This window comes from Dipodomys merriami, unplaced genomic scaffold (assembly GCF_024711535.1).
Source record: "Dipodomys merriami isolate MVZ:Mamm:240054 unplaced genomic scaffold, mDipMer1.0.p SCAF_31, whole genome shotgun sequence".
Classification (NCBI taxonomy): domain Eukaryota; kingdom Metazoa; phylum Chordata; class Mammalia; order Rodentia; family Heteromyidae; genus Dipodomys; species Dipodomys merriami.
In genome coordinates, this window is record NW_027204604.1 from 16,166,688 (window position 1) to 16,183,601 (window position 16,914).

The window sequence follows — 16,914 nt, forward strand, 5'->3', positions numbered from 1 at the left end:
TAGACTTCTCCAGGGAGGAGCTCTTTGCGGTTCTAGTGCGAGGTCGGTCTGACCCTGTATTGTTATTATGAATGCTGGGGATTGAATGGAACTCAGAACTGATGGAAGTTTGGCTTTAGTCATGGTCCCACCAGCTTTCTTGTCACTCTCCAGTTCTCCTGAGATCTGCGTATTGGACAGAATTGAGATTTTGTGTGATTGAACTTCTTGCTGTGGTGTACCCAGTGTTTGAAACTCAGGGTTGGAGGCGGGGCTTGGTAGAGCACTACCTAGTGAGTGAAAGCTTCAGGTACTGAATTCAAGTTCCAATATATGACTAAAAAAAAGACTTGTTCTAGAAATAACCGTGTATAAATATGGGTGAATGGCTTCAATTTTACTATGACGGAAAGACTATATGAGAAGAAGAAACAGAGGAGAGATTGTGATGGTTAGAGATTCGAAGCAGGGAGAAGAGAACAGACCCTTGGAGTTGAGGGAGAGTTGAGAGAAAGAGAAAGGAAGAGAAGCATCAGGTGGACAAGTGAGGCAGGAAGGAGTGGAGCTCTAAGTGCAGTGCTCCAGATAATGAGCAATTGAAGACCATGCACATAAAAGGTTGCTAAAGAACTGGTTGCTGATGGCCCATACCTAGAATCTTAGCTACTCAGAAAGCTGAGATCTGAGGATCTTAGTTTGAAGCCAGCCTGGGCAGACAAATCTGAGATACTCTTATCTCTAATTAACTAGCAAAAGCCAGAAGTGGCGGTGTTGCTCAAGTGGGTAGAGTGCTAGCCTTAAGCAGGAAAAACTAAGAGTGAGAGGCCCTGAGTTAAGTCCCATGACCAGCACACACAAAGACACAGACAGACAGACAGACAGACAGACAGACAGACAGACAGACACACACACACACACACACACACGCCCGACTGATAATTCATTATCATGAATTTCAATTTTTTCTTTTAGTTTTTCTTATTTTCCTGATTTATGTTTCTATTTTAGCAATCATTTTTAGTATCTGTATTCTAAATGTCCTGGTTCTCTTCTTTCTAGTTCCGTCACTAATTTGTTTGGATCCTTTTGGCTGTCTGGTTTGTCTTTGTTTCATCCAGTCTGTGATGTGACTACTCTGAAGAAGTTTTTCCAGGACTAAGCAGCGCATTCTGGGTCTCAGAACACGCCAGTGGCCAGAGCCTCTGAGGGAGGTTCTGTTCTTTTTGAGTCGACTCATAGAGTTCATCTATGGTGATACCAACATTTATGTGATTCAGTAATCCCGCTTTTAGAGCGGTAAACTATTTTGAGGTTATATTTTCTTTTCAACACATGACTGTGAAATTCAGGTATCTTAAAACTTTGAATTCCGATAATGTGTGCATTTGCTTCCTTCTTCATTTTATTTATTCTTGTGGTGCCAGCCCTAGGGCTTACATTCAGGAACCTGGGCACCATCCCTGCACTTGATTGCTAGCAATCTGTCCCTTGAACCACAGCTCCACTTCCCGATTTTTGGTGCTTAATTGGAGATGAGGGTCTCATATAGATTTCAAATCAGGATTCTCAGGACGCAGCCTGCTGAGTAGCTAGGTTTACAGGCATGAGCCACCAGTGCTCTGCTTTGCTTTCGTTTTTTAAAGTTGTTAAGTTAAAAAAAAACCATGCTTGAAAATACAGTGCTGATTTGTTTTTAAATTGTAACCTCACAATGCAGTGCTTATTTTTAAATTGTAACCTCAGAACAGCAAAATTAGTAAAGACTCTCCCGCATTTAGTGTGGAACATTTAAATGAACTTACACAACAAAAATATCTCGTGTTTATGAGCTTATGAAATAGATTTTTAAATAAAGTCAAGTGTGTATCTGGTTATTTTTTGCTTAGCCTAAAGGAATATTTTCCTTTCCTAATTTAAGTCCTCGTACGGTGGCACAGAGGTTAAAACACAATGCTCCCGGACACGTTAATTTGCTCTCACAGTATTTATGAAATGTTCAATTATTTTTCCCAGTTTAAAAATGAGGTGACTTTTTTCATGAAGGATTTTTCCCCTCTGGTGTTCAGTATTGAACCCAACATTGCATGCATGCTAGGAAGCGCTCTCCCACATGAGCTAGACTCAGCCCTCCTGTTTCCAGGTTGCTTTTGAGATAGGGTCTTGCTACCATCATTGCCCAGGCTTACCTCACCCCTGACCCTTGGCCTTGCCTCCTGAGTAGCTGGGATGACAATCGTGCGCCGTCACGTCTGCCTCTATTCTGGCTTCTCTCCACGTCTCTGTCAGGGCTGAGTCTGAGTCCGTCTCCCATATGGCTGGAGATGAATCCTGCTGCCTCCTAGTGAAGGAGCAGGGTTGGCCCGACTGCAGGGCCTTCCACTCTCTCCTGTCTCCTGTCAGCTCACTGAATGCATTCCCTTCTCCCATGCGACAGGTGCACCCACCTAGACCTGACGTCTCCTGTTCCCCTTTTCTACCTGAAAGAAGAAGAAATACAGTTGAGTAATAGCACAGGATTATACCTTGAGGTTTTTTCAGGTTCCAAAGAAAAATCTTAATTTTTTTCTTTCTTTTTTTTCCCCCTTTTTTTTGTCAATCCTAAGGCTTGAACTCAGTGTCTGGGTGCTGTCTCTGAACTTTGGTGTTCAAGGCTAGCTCGCTATCACTTGAGCCACAGCTCCACTTCTTGTTTTTTTGCTGGTTAATTAGAAATGAGTTTCATGGACTTTCTTGCCTGAGCTGGCTTTGAACCACTATCTTCATAGCTCAGTTTCTTTAGTAGCTAGGATTACAGGCATTAACTACCAGCACATGGCTTAATTTTTTTTTTTTGGGGGGGGCTCTGGTTGTGGGGCCTGAACTCTGGGCCTAGGCACTCTTCCTCAGCTCTTCAGCTCAAGGCTCCACCACTTGAGCCACAGCGCCACTTCTGTTTTTTTGGTGGTTATTGGAGATAAGAGTCTCATGGACTTTCCTGCCCAGGCTGGCTTTGATCCTCAGATCTCAGCCTCCTGACTATAGATGTGAGCTACTGATGCCCAGTGGCAGTAAATATTTTTATATGCCCATCAGCCCATGATAAGAATGAACAACCCCCACATTGTCCCTCAGCTCTTCAGCTCAAGGCTCTACCACTTGAACCATAGAGCCACTTCTGGCTTTTTCTGCTTATGTGGTGCTGAGGAATCGAACCCAGCGCCTCATGCATGCAAGGCAAGCATTCTACCACTGAGCCACCTTCCCAGCCCCACAAATAGAGTTTTGAAACTACTATAAAGTAGTTTTAAGTTTTAAAAATACTTCAATATTTTTTAAGGACTGTGTAGAATTTCATAGGATAACAGTTTAAGTAGTTTTATATTGATGGCCATTTGGATGTCTTCTAGGACTTCGTTAATTGTGAATAGTGTATCAATAAACATTATTTATTAAATATTGTCTCCATACACAAAACATATAATTTCTTGCATTTAACACTTTGGGGAACTACCTTTTTTTCTTTCTCTCTCGCCTTCTTTCTTCCTTTGTTTATTAGCTTTAAGTAGTTGTACAAAGGAGATGCCATTTAACAAAACAGTTTATGAATAGAATATACCTTGTCACCCCTTTCAGCATTTCTTTTTTGATGTTACAGTATTTAACCCCTCCTTTACCCACTTAGTTATCTATTGTAAGTTGCTAAGTTTTGTCTTTCTGAGAAAATATTTGAATTTTAATCACACCTTTTTTTGGTGACAGCCATAATTTCTCAAAGCTTTTTAATTTATTTTTTAAATTATCTTTAAGTAGTTGTCTTAAGTCAGCTTGTCTTTGTTCGTTCAATGTATCTTGATGAGTAGCGTCCCTTCATGCATTAAGCCTTTTGGTGTATTATCCACTGTTCCTTGGCTTTCATTGCAGCTCTTGAGAAGTCTGCTGTCAGTATAACTAGTGTATTTTTTATGACTGTCTCCTTCCCTTCCCACGATGCTTTTAACAATGTCTACATCTTGTACTTTGTAATTTTATTGTGATGACTTAGTCTTGTCTCGTCATGTCTTGAGATTCTACTTGGAGTTTTTCTAGGATTTCTAAATTTGTGGATTTGATTTTTTTCAAGTTTTAGAAAAATCAGTCATTCTCATCTTACTTTCTTCCTTTTCCTGTTATATTCATTCTCAACTTTTTGGTCAGTCTATAGGACTCTGAGTAGATTTATATTACCATTCTGGTCTGTATCTTTTTGAGTGTCCCCCTTTTCCTCCCTCCCTCTGTTCCTCCCTCTTTCCCTTCCTCCAGTCCAATACCACTGGTCTCTCTATGCTTCCTTCTATTTAATATCTTTAATGTCTGACTCAGTTCAGTGTTTGTCTTCAGTTCTATACAACCTGCTGTATCCATTGTTTTTATTTCATAAATTATACTTTGGCATTTAAAAAGTTCTATTTGTTAAAAATCATCTGTTTAACCACATCATAGATCCTTGTTTTTTATACATTTAAAATTTCCTTATATACGCTATTTCAAACTTCTAACACCTGAAGACTTTGGGTGTGGAGATCAACAGTTTGTTTTGGGCAAGATCTGAGATGAGTGTGTCTACTACACTCTTTTCTTTTTCCAGCCTTGTCCTGCTCTGCCTGTTCCTGGGCTGCTGGCTCTCTTGGTCATAGTAGAATTGATGAGTTATTGAATTTTCAGTAACTATATTAGTGAATATATCTGTTTAAGTCTTAAGTTCATTCTACATTTAGTTTGCTTCTAACTTAAAAATATCCTGGAGAAAATTGTGCCAACATGATTTAATTTGATTCTTTCAATTTTCAAATTCCTTCAGTATTTCTTCCTTCCCCTCCTCTTTTCCTTCCCACTTCTCCTTCTATACTGAGTCTTGAACTGAGGGCCTCCCTCTCGCACTTGATTTTGTCGCTTATGGCAGGTGATCCAACACTTGAGCTATGCCTCTAGTCTAGCTTTTTTGCTCATTAATTGAAGATAAAGTCTTGCATACTTTCCTGCCTGGTTGGCTTTAAAATTTGGTCTCCTGATCTCAGCCACCTGAGTAGCTGGTCTTACAGGTGTTAGCCACAGGCACTGAATTTGATTTCAGTAGTTGTACTTTTTATTTTAAAACTAAAAATACTGTAATTATTCTTACTATGTCTTACCTACATTTTTATTTTAGTAAATATAGGATCATTTTTATAGTTAGTAGAGTTTTATTAATGAACTTTTAAAAAATTCCTCAGTTACTGAAACTGTGCCTCTGAGGTCCAGAAGTACCTGCATCTGTGGTACTTCAGACATTCCCGAACTGATTGCGAAAGACTTTAGCCCACATGGTACTTCCACACAGTTGTTTTGTGGCGTGATATGAAAATGATCTTAAATGTATTAATAAAAATGGATCCTCTTCCATAAGAGATTCAATTAATTTTATATTTCTATAAGCCCTTATTTCTTATATTTCTTATTTCTTATATTTCTTATATTTCTATAAGCCCTTATTTCTTATATTTTAGTTAAAAGAGTTACATATAATGAATATGCAATAAAAATGTATAGTTTTTAATCACATTTGTAGAAAGACATAAAGGCTGCCACCTTGTCTCGTGCTAACTAAAAGCCTGGTTCGAGCCTTCTTTCGACCTTAAGGGAACCATGGAGGGAGATAATGCTGAAGGATTTGTTGAACATATCCATCAACTAAAAGGTGTATCAGGTTTTGTGTGATAGATCATTTTTCTGCAACAACCCATTAACTTTCTTTTTTTTTCCTACTGTGTTCTTAGAAAAACTTTTGTGTTGGCTTTTAATGATTGGTATCTGAAAAACGTCAAAACATTGATTCTCAGTTGTAAGCTTCTGTCATAGACTAATCAAGATTGAACATCTGTGGTACAGCATCTCTTTCCCTTTTTGTCTTGTTGATTTTTTTTTTTAACTCTCACGAAGGGCCCCTGGGACAGATGGCCCCTCACCGTTGATGGTTCGATTACTATGATCACCCACAGCTTCAGAGGAGTGCGAAGAAAAGAAATTGCTTTCTTTGTCAAGGTGTTTTCAATTCAATTCTCACCCATTAGCCCTGTTTGGCTAAGTTTGGAATTACTCTATCAGGTGATTGATGAGGGGTTTCATTTTATTATAATAGGTCTTGTTTAAAAGGAGTGGAAGTAGCAGAATGACATGTCTTACATCCTATGGACTGGATTCTATTTTCTGAAGATCTTTGAAGTTCTGTTCTCCTTGCCATGATTAGAATTTGCTAATAAATGAGCAAAAAAGGGGCTTCCTTGGAGGGCTCTGAGTGGCCATGCTAATTTTACATCATTCTCGGAAGAAGCATTTTGAAAGAGAGGAATTATCCATTAAATTGTTGACATGATTTGAACATTAAAAAGGACCAAAACTGTTGTGCATGTGGAATGGTTGGACAGTAGGTAATGGCAAACATCTTAATTGATTTCACTTGCACCATTGCTGATGAATATTTTTAGAAGAGTGACAAAGTGGACAAACTCCCAAAATTTTCTTGCTTTTGATCTTAAATATATACTTTGTAAAGAATAAACAAGTGGAGGTGTTAAACTCTGCTTTTACAGCTTGTATAAAAGCTCTTGAAATAGTGTTTTCATTTCCTTGAGGTTTCTGTAAGTCAGACTTACTAATGAAAGAATTATATTAGTTCAAGATTGTCAGTATTTGTTTGAGTACTATAGTATTATTTCTAAATTTCTTCACATTCAAAGTTCCAAATATTGTTTTGAAACAATCTATAGGGCTTATATTATTGTTTTTCAAAACAATTTAAATATTTGGTTTGTGGAAAGTAACTTATTGTATATAATCAAGGAACTTTCTACTTGTCAATGTAGTTTCAAATACTGTCCAGTGAATAAACTAATAAAGGTCAACAAAGTAGAACAATTTTGTTTTGTAGCCATGTCTGCTTTCTAAAAGGATGTTTGTTAAAAAAAAGGACTGTCTGAATTCTGATGTTGGCTTCAATAGTTCTACCTGAAGATGCAGAATACAATATAACCTTTCCATTTTGGGGTAGAAGAAAATTAAAAATAATAAAATTATCTCATTCAGATAATTCTAAGATTTTGTATACATACAATGAAGCTTTTGTTGGAAGTACCAGTGAATGAGTGAAATGAAATGAATGAATGAAAAGGAAAGAGTAGCCATAAATGTTTTTGTATTTACAGATATCCTTTCTGTGCATTTATGCTTTTGGTTATTGAAATGGAATAAAGTACTTCAATTAAGTGAAAGAAAGCATTCTGAGAAAGCACAGCAAAAAAAGTATCTTGTGACCTGTTCAAGCTGGTATGTACAGAAAGTCTCCTCTTGTTTAGACTCTGGACTTGCAGTGAGTGCACATAGCGCTACAGCCATAGAGGAAGAGGGCCTTTTCTCATGTGTGTGTACCGGAGTCCTACTTAACTGCTCCTTAAAGTACAGAGTTCCTCTGGAGAAAATACTGAGTTTTGAAAGAAAAAAAAAGGTTTTTCATTGGGATGTAGAAATACAATAATAGTGCTTATTTGCCTTGAAAAGGTTTTAAAACATTTTGGTAGTGTTTTGTTTTGTTTTGTAAAAATTATTTCCTGCTGTGATTGACATGTTGTTGTCCTTTGCTAGCTCCATGAAGACACATATGTTACCTACATGTGTCTGTAAATGTGATATCTGGTACAAACAATACATTTATTTACATATATACACAACATTTAACACATATGTACATAGGTAATAAAGGGAATTCTGAATTCCTTGCCATACTCTAAGGCACACTTACAGTACATAACTATTGTTGAGCGTGGGTGCATGCTGCTAGTCATTTGGGAGATTTGTGGTCTGGGCTATGAGCAATCCAGGTGACCTGGGAACTTGTTAGGAGTGCAGTTTCTCACACCCACCTTGGCCTGCGGAATACCATTGGAGGGGACCCAGAGATCTCTGTGTTACAGTAGGCTTTCTCTGATTGCTAAAGTTTGAGAACTACCAGGTTAGACCTTTAAGAAGATACTAAAGTTCTATAATCTCATGAATGTGTTTTTTTTTTTTTTTTGTCGGTCGTGGGGGCTTGAACTCTGGGCCTGGGTGCTGTCCCTCAGCACTTCAGCTCAAGGCGAGCGCTCTACCACTTGAGCTACAGCGCCATTTCCGGTTTTCTGGTGGTTTATTGGAGATAGGAGTCTCAGGGTCTTTCCTGCCCGGGCTGGCTTTGAACCGCGATCCTCAGATCTCAGCCTCCTGAGTAGCTAGGATTACAGGCGTGAGCCACCAGCGCCCGGCTGAATGTGTTTTTTTTTAAAGAAATTATTAGTAATGTACAAAGGGGTTAAAATTCCATTAGTCAGGTAATGAGTACAATGCATCTTGGTCAATATCACCCTTCCTTCATTCTCCTGAACGTACGTGTGTGTGTGTGTGTGTGTGTGTGTGTGTGTGTGTGTGTGTGTGTGTGTGTGTGTGTGTGTGTGTGTGTGTGTGTGTGTGTGTGTGTGTGTGTGTGTGTGTGTGTGTGTGTGTGTGACATTGCCTGGTGCTCTACCAACTGAGCCATGTCTCTAATTCCTTTTTTTTTTCTGAATGTGTTTTGTAAAAAAAAAAAAAAAACATTTTAATTAAGACATAGTGTTTGTACATACTTATTATGGGGTATAGTGTGACGTTCCAACTATGATGCTCCATTAGCATAACTGTTAGGTCTGTCTATTATGCTCACATTAAAATAATTCACACAGCTGTCTGATTATACAGCACTTTAGTAAGTGTGGGTGCCGGGGGACATTTTCCAAAAACAAATGTACTCTTTACCTGACTTTGGTAAGTCTGTTCGTCATCTTTATAATAACAATAAAATAACAAAAAGAGTGGATGCCACCTGAATGTGAGACTTTTCAATGAGATTGTTTCTGTATTCAGTATTGCTTTTGATCTTAAGGTGAATGATTTTCTATAATCCATAATATTGGGAGTTTGTGGGAGAGGAATCAATAGAGCTTTTTTTGAGGCTTGAACTCTGGGCCTGAGCACTGTCTCTTAGCTCTTCAGCTCAAGGCAAGCCCTCTACCACTTGAGCTACGGTGCCACTTCCAGTTTTCTGGTTGTTTATTGGAGATAAGAGTGTCACGGACTTTCCTGCCCAAGCTGGCTTTGAACCAAAGTCTTCAGATCTCAGCCTCCTGAGTAGCTAGGATTACAGGCATGAGCCACTGGTGCCTGGCTCAATAGAGCTTTTTATTATTACTTATTAGAACGAATGATTTTTTTCCCTACCAATGGTATTTTTTGTGTACATATGTGTTTTTACAAAGTATTTTGAATTGTTATTGTAAAGCTGATGTACAGAGGGGTTACAGTTCTATGAGTCAGGTAATGAGCATGTTTCTTTTTGGATAATGTCACCCCTTCCCTCGCTTTCTCCCAGTTTTTCCCTTCCTATCCCACCCACAACTTTCAACATAGTGTCTAGTGTACCACTGCTGCATTTGTTCACCCTTTGTCCCTCCGTTTCTGTGCTTTATCTTACCCTCCCAAAGACAGGTAAACTTACAAGACAAAACTTACAAGACAAAAGGTACAGCAATCAAAAACAGTGACCAGTGAGAAAAAGAAACAAAATTCAAGAAGCCCTGTGAGGAGGGCGCTTCCTTACACTGTTCCCCTCCTCCCTGCACATTTTGCAGGTGGTTTAGGTATAAAATTACAATAATGAATGGGTGTGGAAACTATTCTGGCAGATGTAACAAAATTACCATTTTCACTCTAGTTATCCAATTACACGTTTTAAACTTTCTTCACACACGATGATATTTGTAGGGTACTCTTGGCTAAACCCATGAGCTGTTATTGCTCGTCAGCCTAGAGTTGGAGGCAGGGAGTGAGGAAGTCTAATTCCCTCTTTTCTACCCATCTCTGGTCACCAACAGAAAGTGTTGGGTTTTTCTAGGGAGGGAATCAGAACACTGCCTGACTCAATTTATAATTCTACCCCTGCTTCTGCTTATTTATTTTACTTTGTTACTCAATCCTTCTGTCTTCCAGTCTGGGTAGAACTTCAGTTGACGGTCCGTTTTAATGTATGTGGTTTGGGATAGCATACAATGTTCATAGAGTGTAAGGAAAGAAATCCACTTCCTTTTGATTGGCTGCAGAGAAGACATTTCTGTCAGTTAGCAGTCTCGTGTTTAAGCCCCCTTTCCATCACTCAGGACTGTAGTGACCTCCAGCCTTGGCTGGATCGCCCGCATCTCCTCCATCAGGGCCTGCCTCACCCCGGGGGGGGGGTGCTGCCTTGTTGCGATTCAGCACAACATTAACTGGGTGCCAACTCTGAGCTCGCAGCCTTACCTGGCATCGTTTGACTTAGGTTTATGTCTTTGCTCCTTGTTTTTTCTCACGACAGTGGACTAGGCTGTGGGCTTCCATCCAAGGCTCATCTCATTGTCTAGATCAAGCGTCCATGCTGCCCGCCTTCTTACGTGTTCTCCGTGCCTGTGCTTGTTGCTCCTCACCTCCCATGAGCATGCTCTACTCTGGACCAGTCATCAAGAAAAAACTCAACTCTAGGTAGCTCCATCTTTTTGCCCGCTTAGCTTTCTTGTGCGTTGTGCAGCCTCCCTCAGGCAGCAACCCAGCGGCGCCTTCCTCCCCCACTAAGTCTTACTTTGTATTCTAGATTGTTTCCTATTGTCGGATATCTTACTATTTCATGCATATTTGTCTTTCCAGTCTAGAATGTTCTCTGCTGTCCCCTTTGCAGCCTGCTTGTCTAATGTGTCCTGTGCAGGTCCTCCCCTTGTGAACTTGTTCATTGACTGTGAGTTGGGTTGTGTTTCCTTGTGTTCCCCCGGCCCCTTCCTCCTCATAGTATATTTTATTTCAGGACTTGAAAATGCTTTGAAGCCTGGTTTACATTCGCGGTTATCTCCACAGGTGAAAGAATGACAATCACATTTTTCACACCAAAACTAAAGCATTTTCTTGAATGATTTTTTTCCCCTCATATCTGTTCAAAAGGCATGGTCATTCCCTCATTAGCAGACATTTCTGGCAGTGATTGTCAGTGACAGCTTAGGCTGAGTTCAAACGTTCCTGCGGGATCCCCAGTGGCAGCCACGCTTCCCACGGGAAGGACGCGACGGACCTCTGACCTTCCTGCCCGTGGGTGCTGTGCTGGGCAGGGAGGTTTCCTGGTTCATTAGCATGTATAGGTGTTTGAGTTAAAGAAATTGAGCTTAACTTAAGAGGGTCTTTAAGTCTGGCGTCTCTTGCTTCTCTAAAGAAAGCTGAAGTCTCTGACATTAGCCAGCTATCTGACTCAACTGCTTTGACCTGCTTCCTCTGAAACTTCTTCCCATAGAATACAAGCAAATCGAGCACCAGAGCTATGGTCAGGCACAATTCTGAGATTTTATATTCTCCTTTCCCCAAACCATAGAATCTCAGAACTATGATTGTACAAATGCATAATTTTAAAGACATGGTGCATTTAATTCATCTTTCAGTTCCACAGAATTGGGTAGGTTTTATTAAATCTGCCCACTAGAATCTTCTTCTTGTAGTTTAGTAGAATCACAGTAGCATTCTATGTTACTTTAATTGTTAATTTCTCGTAAGGGTTAGAAAATGTGAACTGAGAAAGAAGATATTACTGAGTTAATCTTTACTGAAAAAGAAAAGCCTTAATCATGTACTTAGGAGTCCTGTGACAGAAGTACAAATAATATTTTAAATACTTAAAAATTGATTTAATAAAAATTAGTGAACTTGCTTATTGCTGTGTGTTATCTCCTAATCATAATTTTTTAAAAAAAGAAGAAAAGAGAAAAGGGGCGGGTTAGGAGCGATGGGTGACGATGTTATCAGGCACTTTGTTTTCATATATTGTTTTGTAGAATGGGAACTTCTTTGTACAACTACTTAAAGACAAAAAATTTAAAAAAGAGTCATAACAAGTATTTACTGTGGTTATATACAAAAAAGAATAAATTTTGTAGAAAACAAAGAGGAGAACTGATGTGTGTCACACTCAGCTTGCTTGGTTGTTTCCTGAATGGTCAGCAGCATTTCTTTTTTAATTTTCTGTTTCTTTTAACTGTCTGTCCTGGCACTTGAACTCAGGGCCTGGGCACTGTCCCTGAGCTGTTTTGCTCAAGGCTAGCACTGTACCATTTGAGCCACAGTGCCACTTCCAGCTTTTTGGTGGTTAATTGGCGATAAGAGTCTCAAGGACTTTTCTGCCTGGCTGGCTTCAAACTGAGATACTCTGATCTCAGCTCCCTGAGAGCTAGGATTACAGGCATAAGTCACCAGCACCTGACTAGCATTTTTTTTCTTAAATTTTTATTGTTGTTATAAAGGTGCTGTATAAAGGGATTACAGTTATATAAGTCAGGTAAAGAGTACATTTCTTTTTGGACAGTATCACCCCTTCCCTTGCTCTCTCCCAGTTTTTTCCTCTTGTCTTCATCCATAAGTTGTATAATTCATTTTAAACATAATGAATACCCTTGCTACTTTTGTTCGCCCTTTGTTCTTCCATTTCTGTGTCCCCCCACCAGCCCTCCCAAAGAAGACAAAAACAATAAAGATAAAACCTCTTGTATCTATTTCCTGAAGTTCATTTCAATAAATATTATTTTATATGATCAGAGGCACAGAGACCTTTGTGTTCCTTTCCTAAGAGTATCCTCCTTTGGTCTTTCTGTGTGTGAATGCCTAGAGTCTTGTGTAATTTATCATGTCCTGGGGTATTTTAGATCTAGTTTCTGCATATGAGCGAGCTTTTTGAGCTTGGCTTACCTCACTTAACATGATTTGTGCTAGATCTATCCATTTCCCTGCAGATGATATAATCCTATTCTTTCTGGTGGCTGTGTAAAATTCCATTGTGTATAGGTACCACATTTTTTGGATCCACTCATTTATTGTAGGACAGCTGGGCTCTTGCCATAGTTTGATTATTGTGAATAGTGAGGCAGTGAACATGGGTGTGCAAGCATCTTTATAGTATTCTGGCTTGTGAGGTTCTTGGTAGGTGCCCAGGAGTGGTACGGCTGGGTTGTAGGGAAGGCCTGTGTTTAGTTTTTTGAGGAACCTCCAGCCTGCTGTCCAGAGTGGTGGTCCTAGTTTACATTCCCACCAGCAGTGCAGTAGGGCTCCTTTTCCTCCACGTCCTCACTAACATTTGTTGTTCAAGTTCGTGGTCCTTGCTCAATCTAACTGGGGTGAGATGGAATCTCAGTGGTATTTTGAGTTGCATTTCCTTTATGGCCAGGGCTGATAAGCATTTCCTCATGTGTTTCTTTCCAGCTAGCATTTCTTAATAAAGACGTGGACTGCATTGAGTTGCTGCCTGACATTGGAAGCTTTCTCAGCAGTTCGCAACCTCTCACCCAGAAAATTAGCAGAAAATTGGCCTAACTTTGCCAAGTCTGATTGAATATCCAGAGTAATCCTCAGGGAGCAGAAAATCTGGAGTTCATGTAAAGTTATAAAGTTGGATTCTTCTTTTCAGGCCCCTCTTGTTTCTTCTTTGCCGTACTTGTGAAAAGTTGCTACAAAGATGTGTCCAGATGTGGCCTGTCACCACCAGATGTGGCCTGTCACCGCTAAGCTGAAACTAAGTTAATCCATTCAAAACTATGGATGCTCAGGATTCTAATAGGTTCCCCAGTGCTGCTGAGGAACAGGGTTCATTTACTGAAGAGATTGGGTATTTTACAGCAGAGGATTAAACAAGGCAGGTGTCTCCATAGACCCTTGCTCACTGCCCTGAAAGGAGAGTGTCTGGGATAAAGGAATGGTGGGGTGGAGGAAGGGTGAAATGGGATGCCAGCCCCTCCTCAGCTCAGCGCTGTAGGCAGTCAGGGAGATCTGAGGGCCAGCCAAGGGCTGTAAGGAACTTGCAGGCCCATTTTCTCCAGTGGTAACTTGACTGTACGTTGTGGTTGACTAAAAGGATATTTTAAATTTCCATTGAAACCCATTAATTCTGTCAAGTATAAGAAAAGATCATGTTTTTCCATGGTGATTTTCCTTTATGGCCATATGCTTTTCTATCAATTTATTAACAGAACAACTTTTTAAAAATAGTTCATTGAGATTATATCAAGGCATTCACGGGGCTGGGAAGGTGGCTCAGTGGTAGAGCGCTTGTCTTGCATGCATGAGGCCCTGGGTTTGATTCCTCAGCACCACATAAACAAAAAGAAAAAGAAAAAAGCTGGAAGTGGTGCTGTGGCTCAAGTGGTAGAGGCCTTGAGCTGAAGAGCTGAGGGACAGCGCCCAGGCCCAGAGTTCAGGCCCCACAACTGGACCCCACCCCCTCACCCCCCCCCCAAAAAAAGAGAAGGCATTCACATCTTGTCAGCTCTTTCTTTGGTAAAATTGTCACATAAACACACAGAAGCATAATTATCCATATGACATGTTTGAGTATTTTTGATCTGTAGTGGAATTCACATTTATTTATATAATTTACCTGAAGATATAAACATTTGGTATTACTTTTATAATTGATTAACTGAATATGACATGTTTTAAATGATTTATTCACATTGTATGTAATGTTTTGGTTTTGTACTGGGCTGGGGGCTTGAACCCAGGGCCTGGACTGTCCTTGAACTTTTTCACTTCAGGCTAGTTCTCTACCACTGAAGTCATAGCTTCACTTCCAGTTTGAGCCTCAGATCTCAGTCTGATGTTCTGGGGGTGATTTTCTAGTAAATAGGTTCAGAGCATGGTGTCTTTGATACTCCATGTCCTTTTATACCTGGGGAGGGCCAGACAGACTGTGTTACTCATATCAGTTTTATTGTAGGCTTTCCAAAGTTTGTTCTTTTTGTTGTTGTTGGTCTTGGAGCTTGACCTTGGGGCCTGGGTGCTGTCCTTGAGCTTTTGCACTCAAGCCTACTAGCACTCTACCACTGAAAGCCACAGCTCCACTTCTGGTTTTCTGGTGGTTAATTGGAGATAAGAGTCTCATGGACTTTCTTGCCCAGGCTGGCTTTGAACCACCGGATCATTAGATCTCAGTTTCTTAAGTATCTAGGATTATGGGCATGAGTGTGTTTTTTATTTTATTTTTTGTCCATCATGGGGCTTGAACTCTGGGCCTGGGTGCTGTCCCTCAACTCTTCAGTTCAAGGCTAGTGCTCTACCACTTGAGCCACAGCACAACTTCCAGTTTGCTGGTGGTTTATTAGAGATAAGAGTTTCATGGACTTTCCTGCCAGGCTGGCTTTGAACCATGATCCTCAGATCTTAGTCTCCTGAGTAGCTAGGATTACAGGCGTGAGCCACTGGTGCTTAGCTCTTTTTTAAAATGCATTTGGTATATTCAGATTATTTTAATAAAAAAAGAATCATATTACCAAAATATTTTACTACTTCTTCTTAGAACTAAGTCCTTCAATGAATTATACTAAGTAAAAGGAAAGCATTGTCAGAGATAATGAAAATAAAAGCTAGTGTATTTGTAAAATAATGTTTTAGCTTCAGAAATACCTTGCAAATAGCAAACATTGTTATCATATTTATAGATTCTTTTATTTTCCCCGTGATTCTGGGCTTTGAACTCAGGTCTCTGCCTTGCTAGGTGAACGTTCTTACACTGGACCCATGCTTCTTTATTCTTTTTTAAAGTTTAATGTTTTGGCTAGGCTTGAACTGTTGTTCTCCTACCTCTACCTCCCTTTTACTTTTATAAAATATTATTTTTGTGGTGTGTTGGTTCTGGGGCTTGAACTCAGGTCTTCACAGCTCTTGTCTTTTTTCACTCAATGCTGGAGCTCTACCACTTGAGCCACAGCTCCACTTCCAGCTTTTTGTTTATCAGTGCTACATAAGAGTCTCTTGGCTTTGTCTGCTCGAGCTGGCTTTAAACCATGATCCTCGGATCTCAGCCCCCTGAGTGGCTAGGATTACAGTTGTGAGCCACCACCAGTGCTTGTCTTGGTTTTATAAGTTTGTAACTGGGATTTTAAATGGAAGTTTGAGGGGATGTTTTGGTATATTTCCTGAGCACTGTATTTGATTAAGTATTTACCATACTTACATTTTTATTTAAAGTTAAAACCAATCCTTTTTTGTGAGTATAGTTTAAATAGAAAATTCAAGGTTCAAAGTTCAAAGTCAGAATTGAGAAGTGACTTAGGGCTGGCAGATTGGCTCAATTATTACACAAGCAGGTGCCCCTAAGTTCAAACCCGAGTGCCACAAAAACCACCTCCGCCACCACCAAAAAACAGGTTCAAGATGACCTTCTTTCTTCGGCTTTGGTAATCTTAAAAAAGTGAGTAAGAATGCTTTTTAAGAACACGACCAAGTTATTAGTTCCATTTAACCTGATTTCATACATCACGAAAGCCATTAAAAGATCAAAGTATTTAATTTTATAATGGAAACAAGTGAGCCTGGTCAACTATGTTTCTGTGTTTAATGGAAAAATTAGACATTCTGAGGAAAGCATCTTGACACTTGAGAGTATTTTAGTACACTGTGGCTTTCGGTGTCTTTCTCTGTCTCTTTTTAACGATGTGTCCATTATTTGCAGATCCTGTGGTATTGTGGAAATTTCCAGAGGACTTTGGAGACCAGGTTGGGAACACATAATTACAAAAAACTTTTAAGTTGGAATATCATGATTGTTATTACTGCTAACTGCTGCTGCTGCTTTTGCTCGTGAACAGCTGTAATTACTTTTCCTGATCAGCCATGAGGGGAAGAGAACACACTGGCGGAACAGTGTGTGGGAGCATCCACAGGTGCTCGTGAAGAGAATCTTCACGTTGTGAGCCAAGGCACTGTCCGCTCAGCTGAGGAAGCAGCACCGTGAACGTTAGGGCGAGCGGATTTCTGATAGTTTTCATAGCTTCTTTCAGAGTCACATGTTACCAGACAAGACAAAAAAAATAGTATTCTGTTTTCTCT

At 39.9% G+C, this 16,914-nt stretch overlaps 1 protein-coding gene across 3 annotated transcripts in view; it reads left to right on the forward strand.

Moving 5' to 3' along the window:
- Positions 1 to 16,914, forward strand: part of Dennd1b (DENN domain containing 1B) — a 171,563-nt gene that overhangs the window by 29,374 nt on the left and 125,275 nt on the right. For 2 of the 3 annotated variants that reach the window (XM_070041888.1, XM_070041889.1), the window contains exon 3: positions 16,538 to 16,581. The exons of the other annotated variant lie outside the window; for it this stretch is intronic. In XM_070041888.1, coding sequence (XP_069897989.1) covers positions 16,538 to 16,581 — 44 coding nt within the window. The remainder of the gene's footprint in view (positions 1 to 16,537; positions 16,582 to 16,914) is intronic. 3 annotated transcript variants of the gene reach the window in all.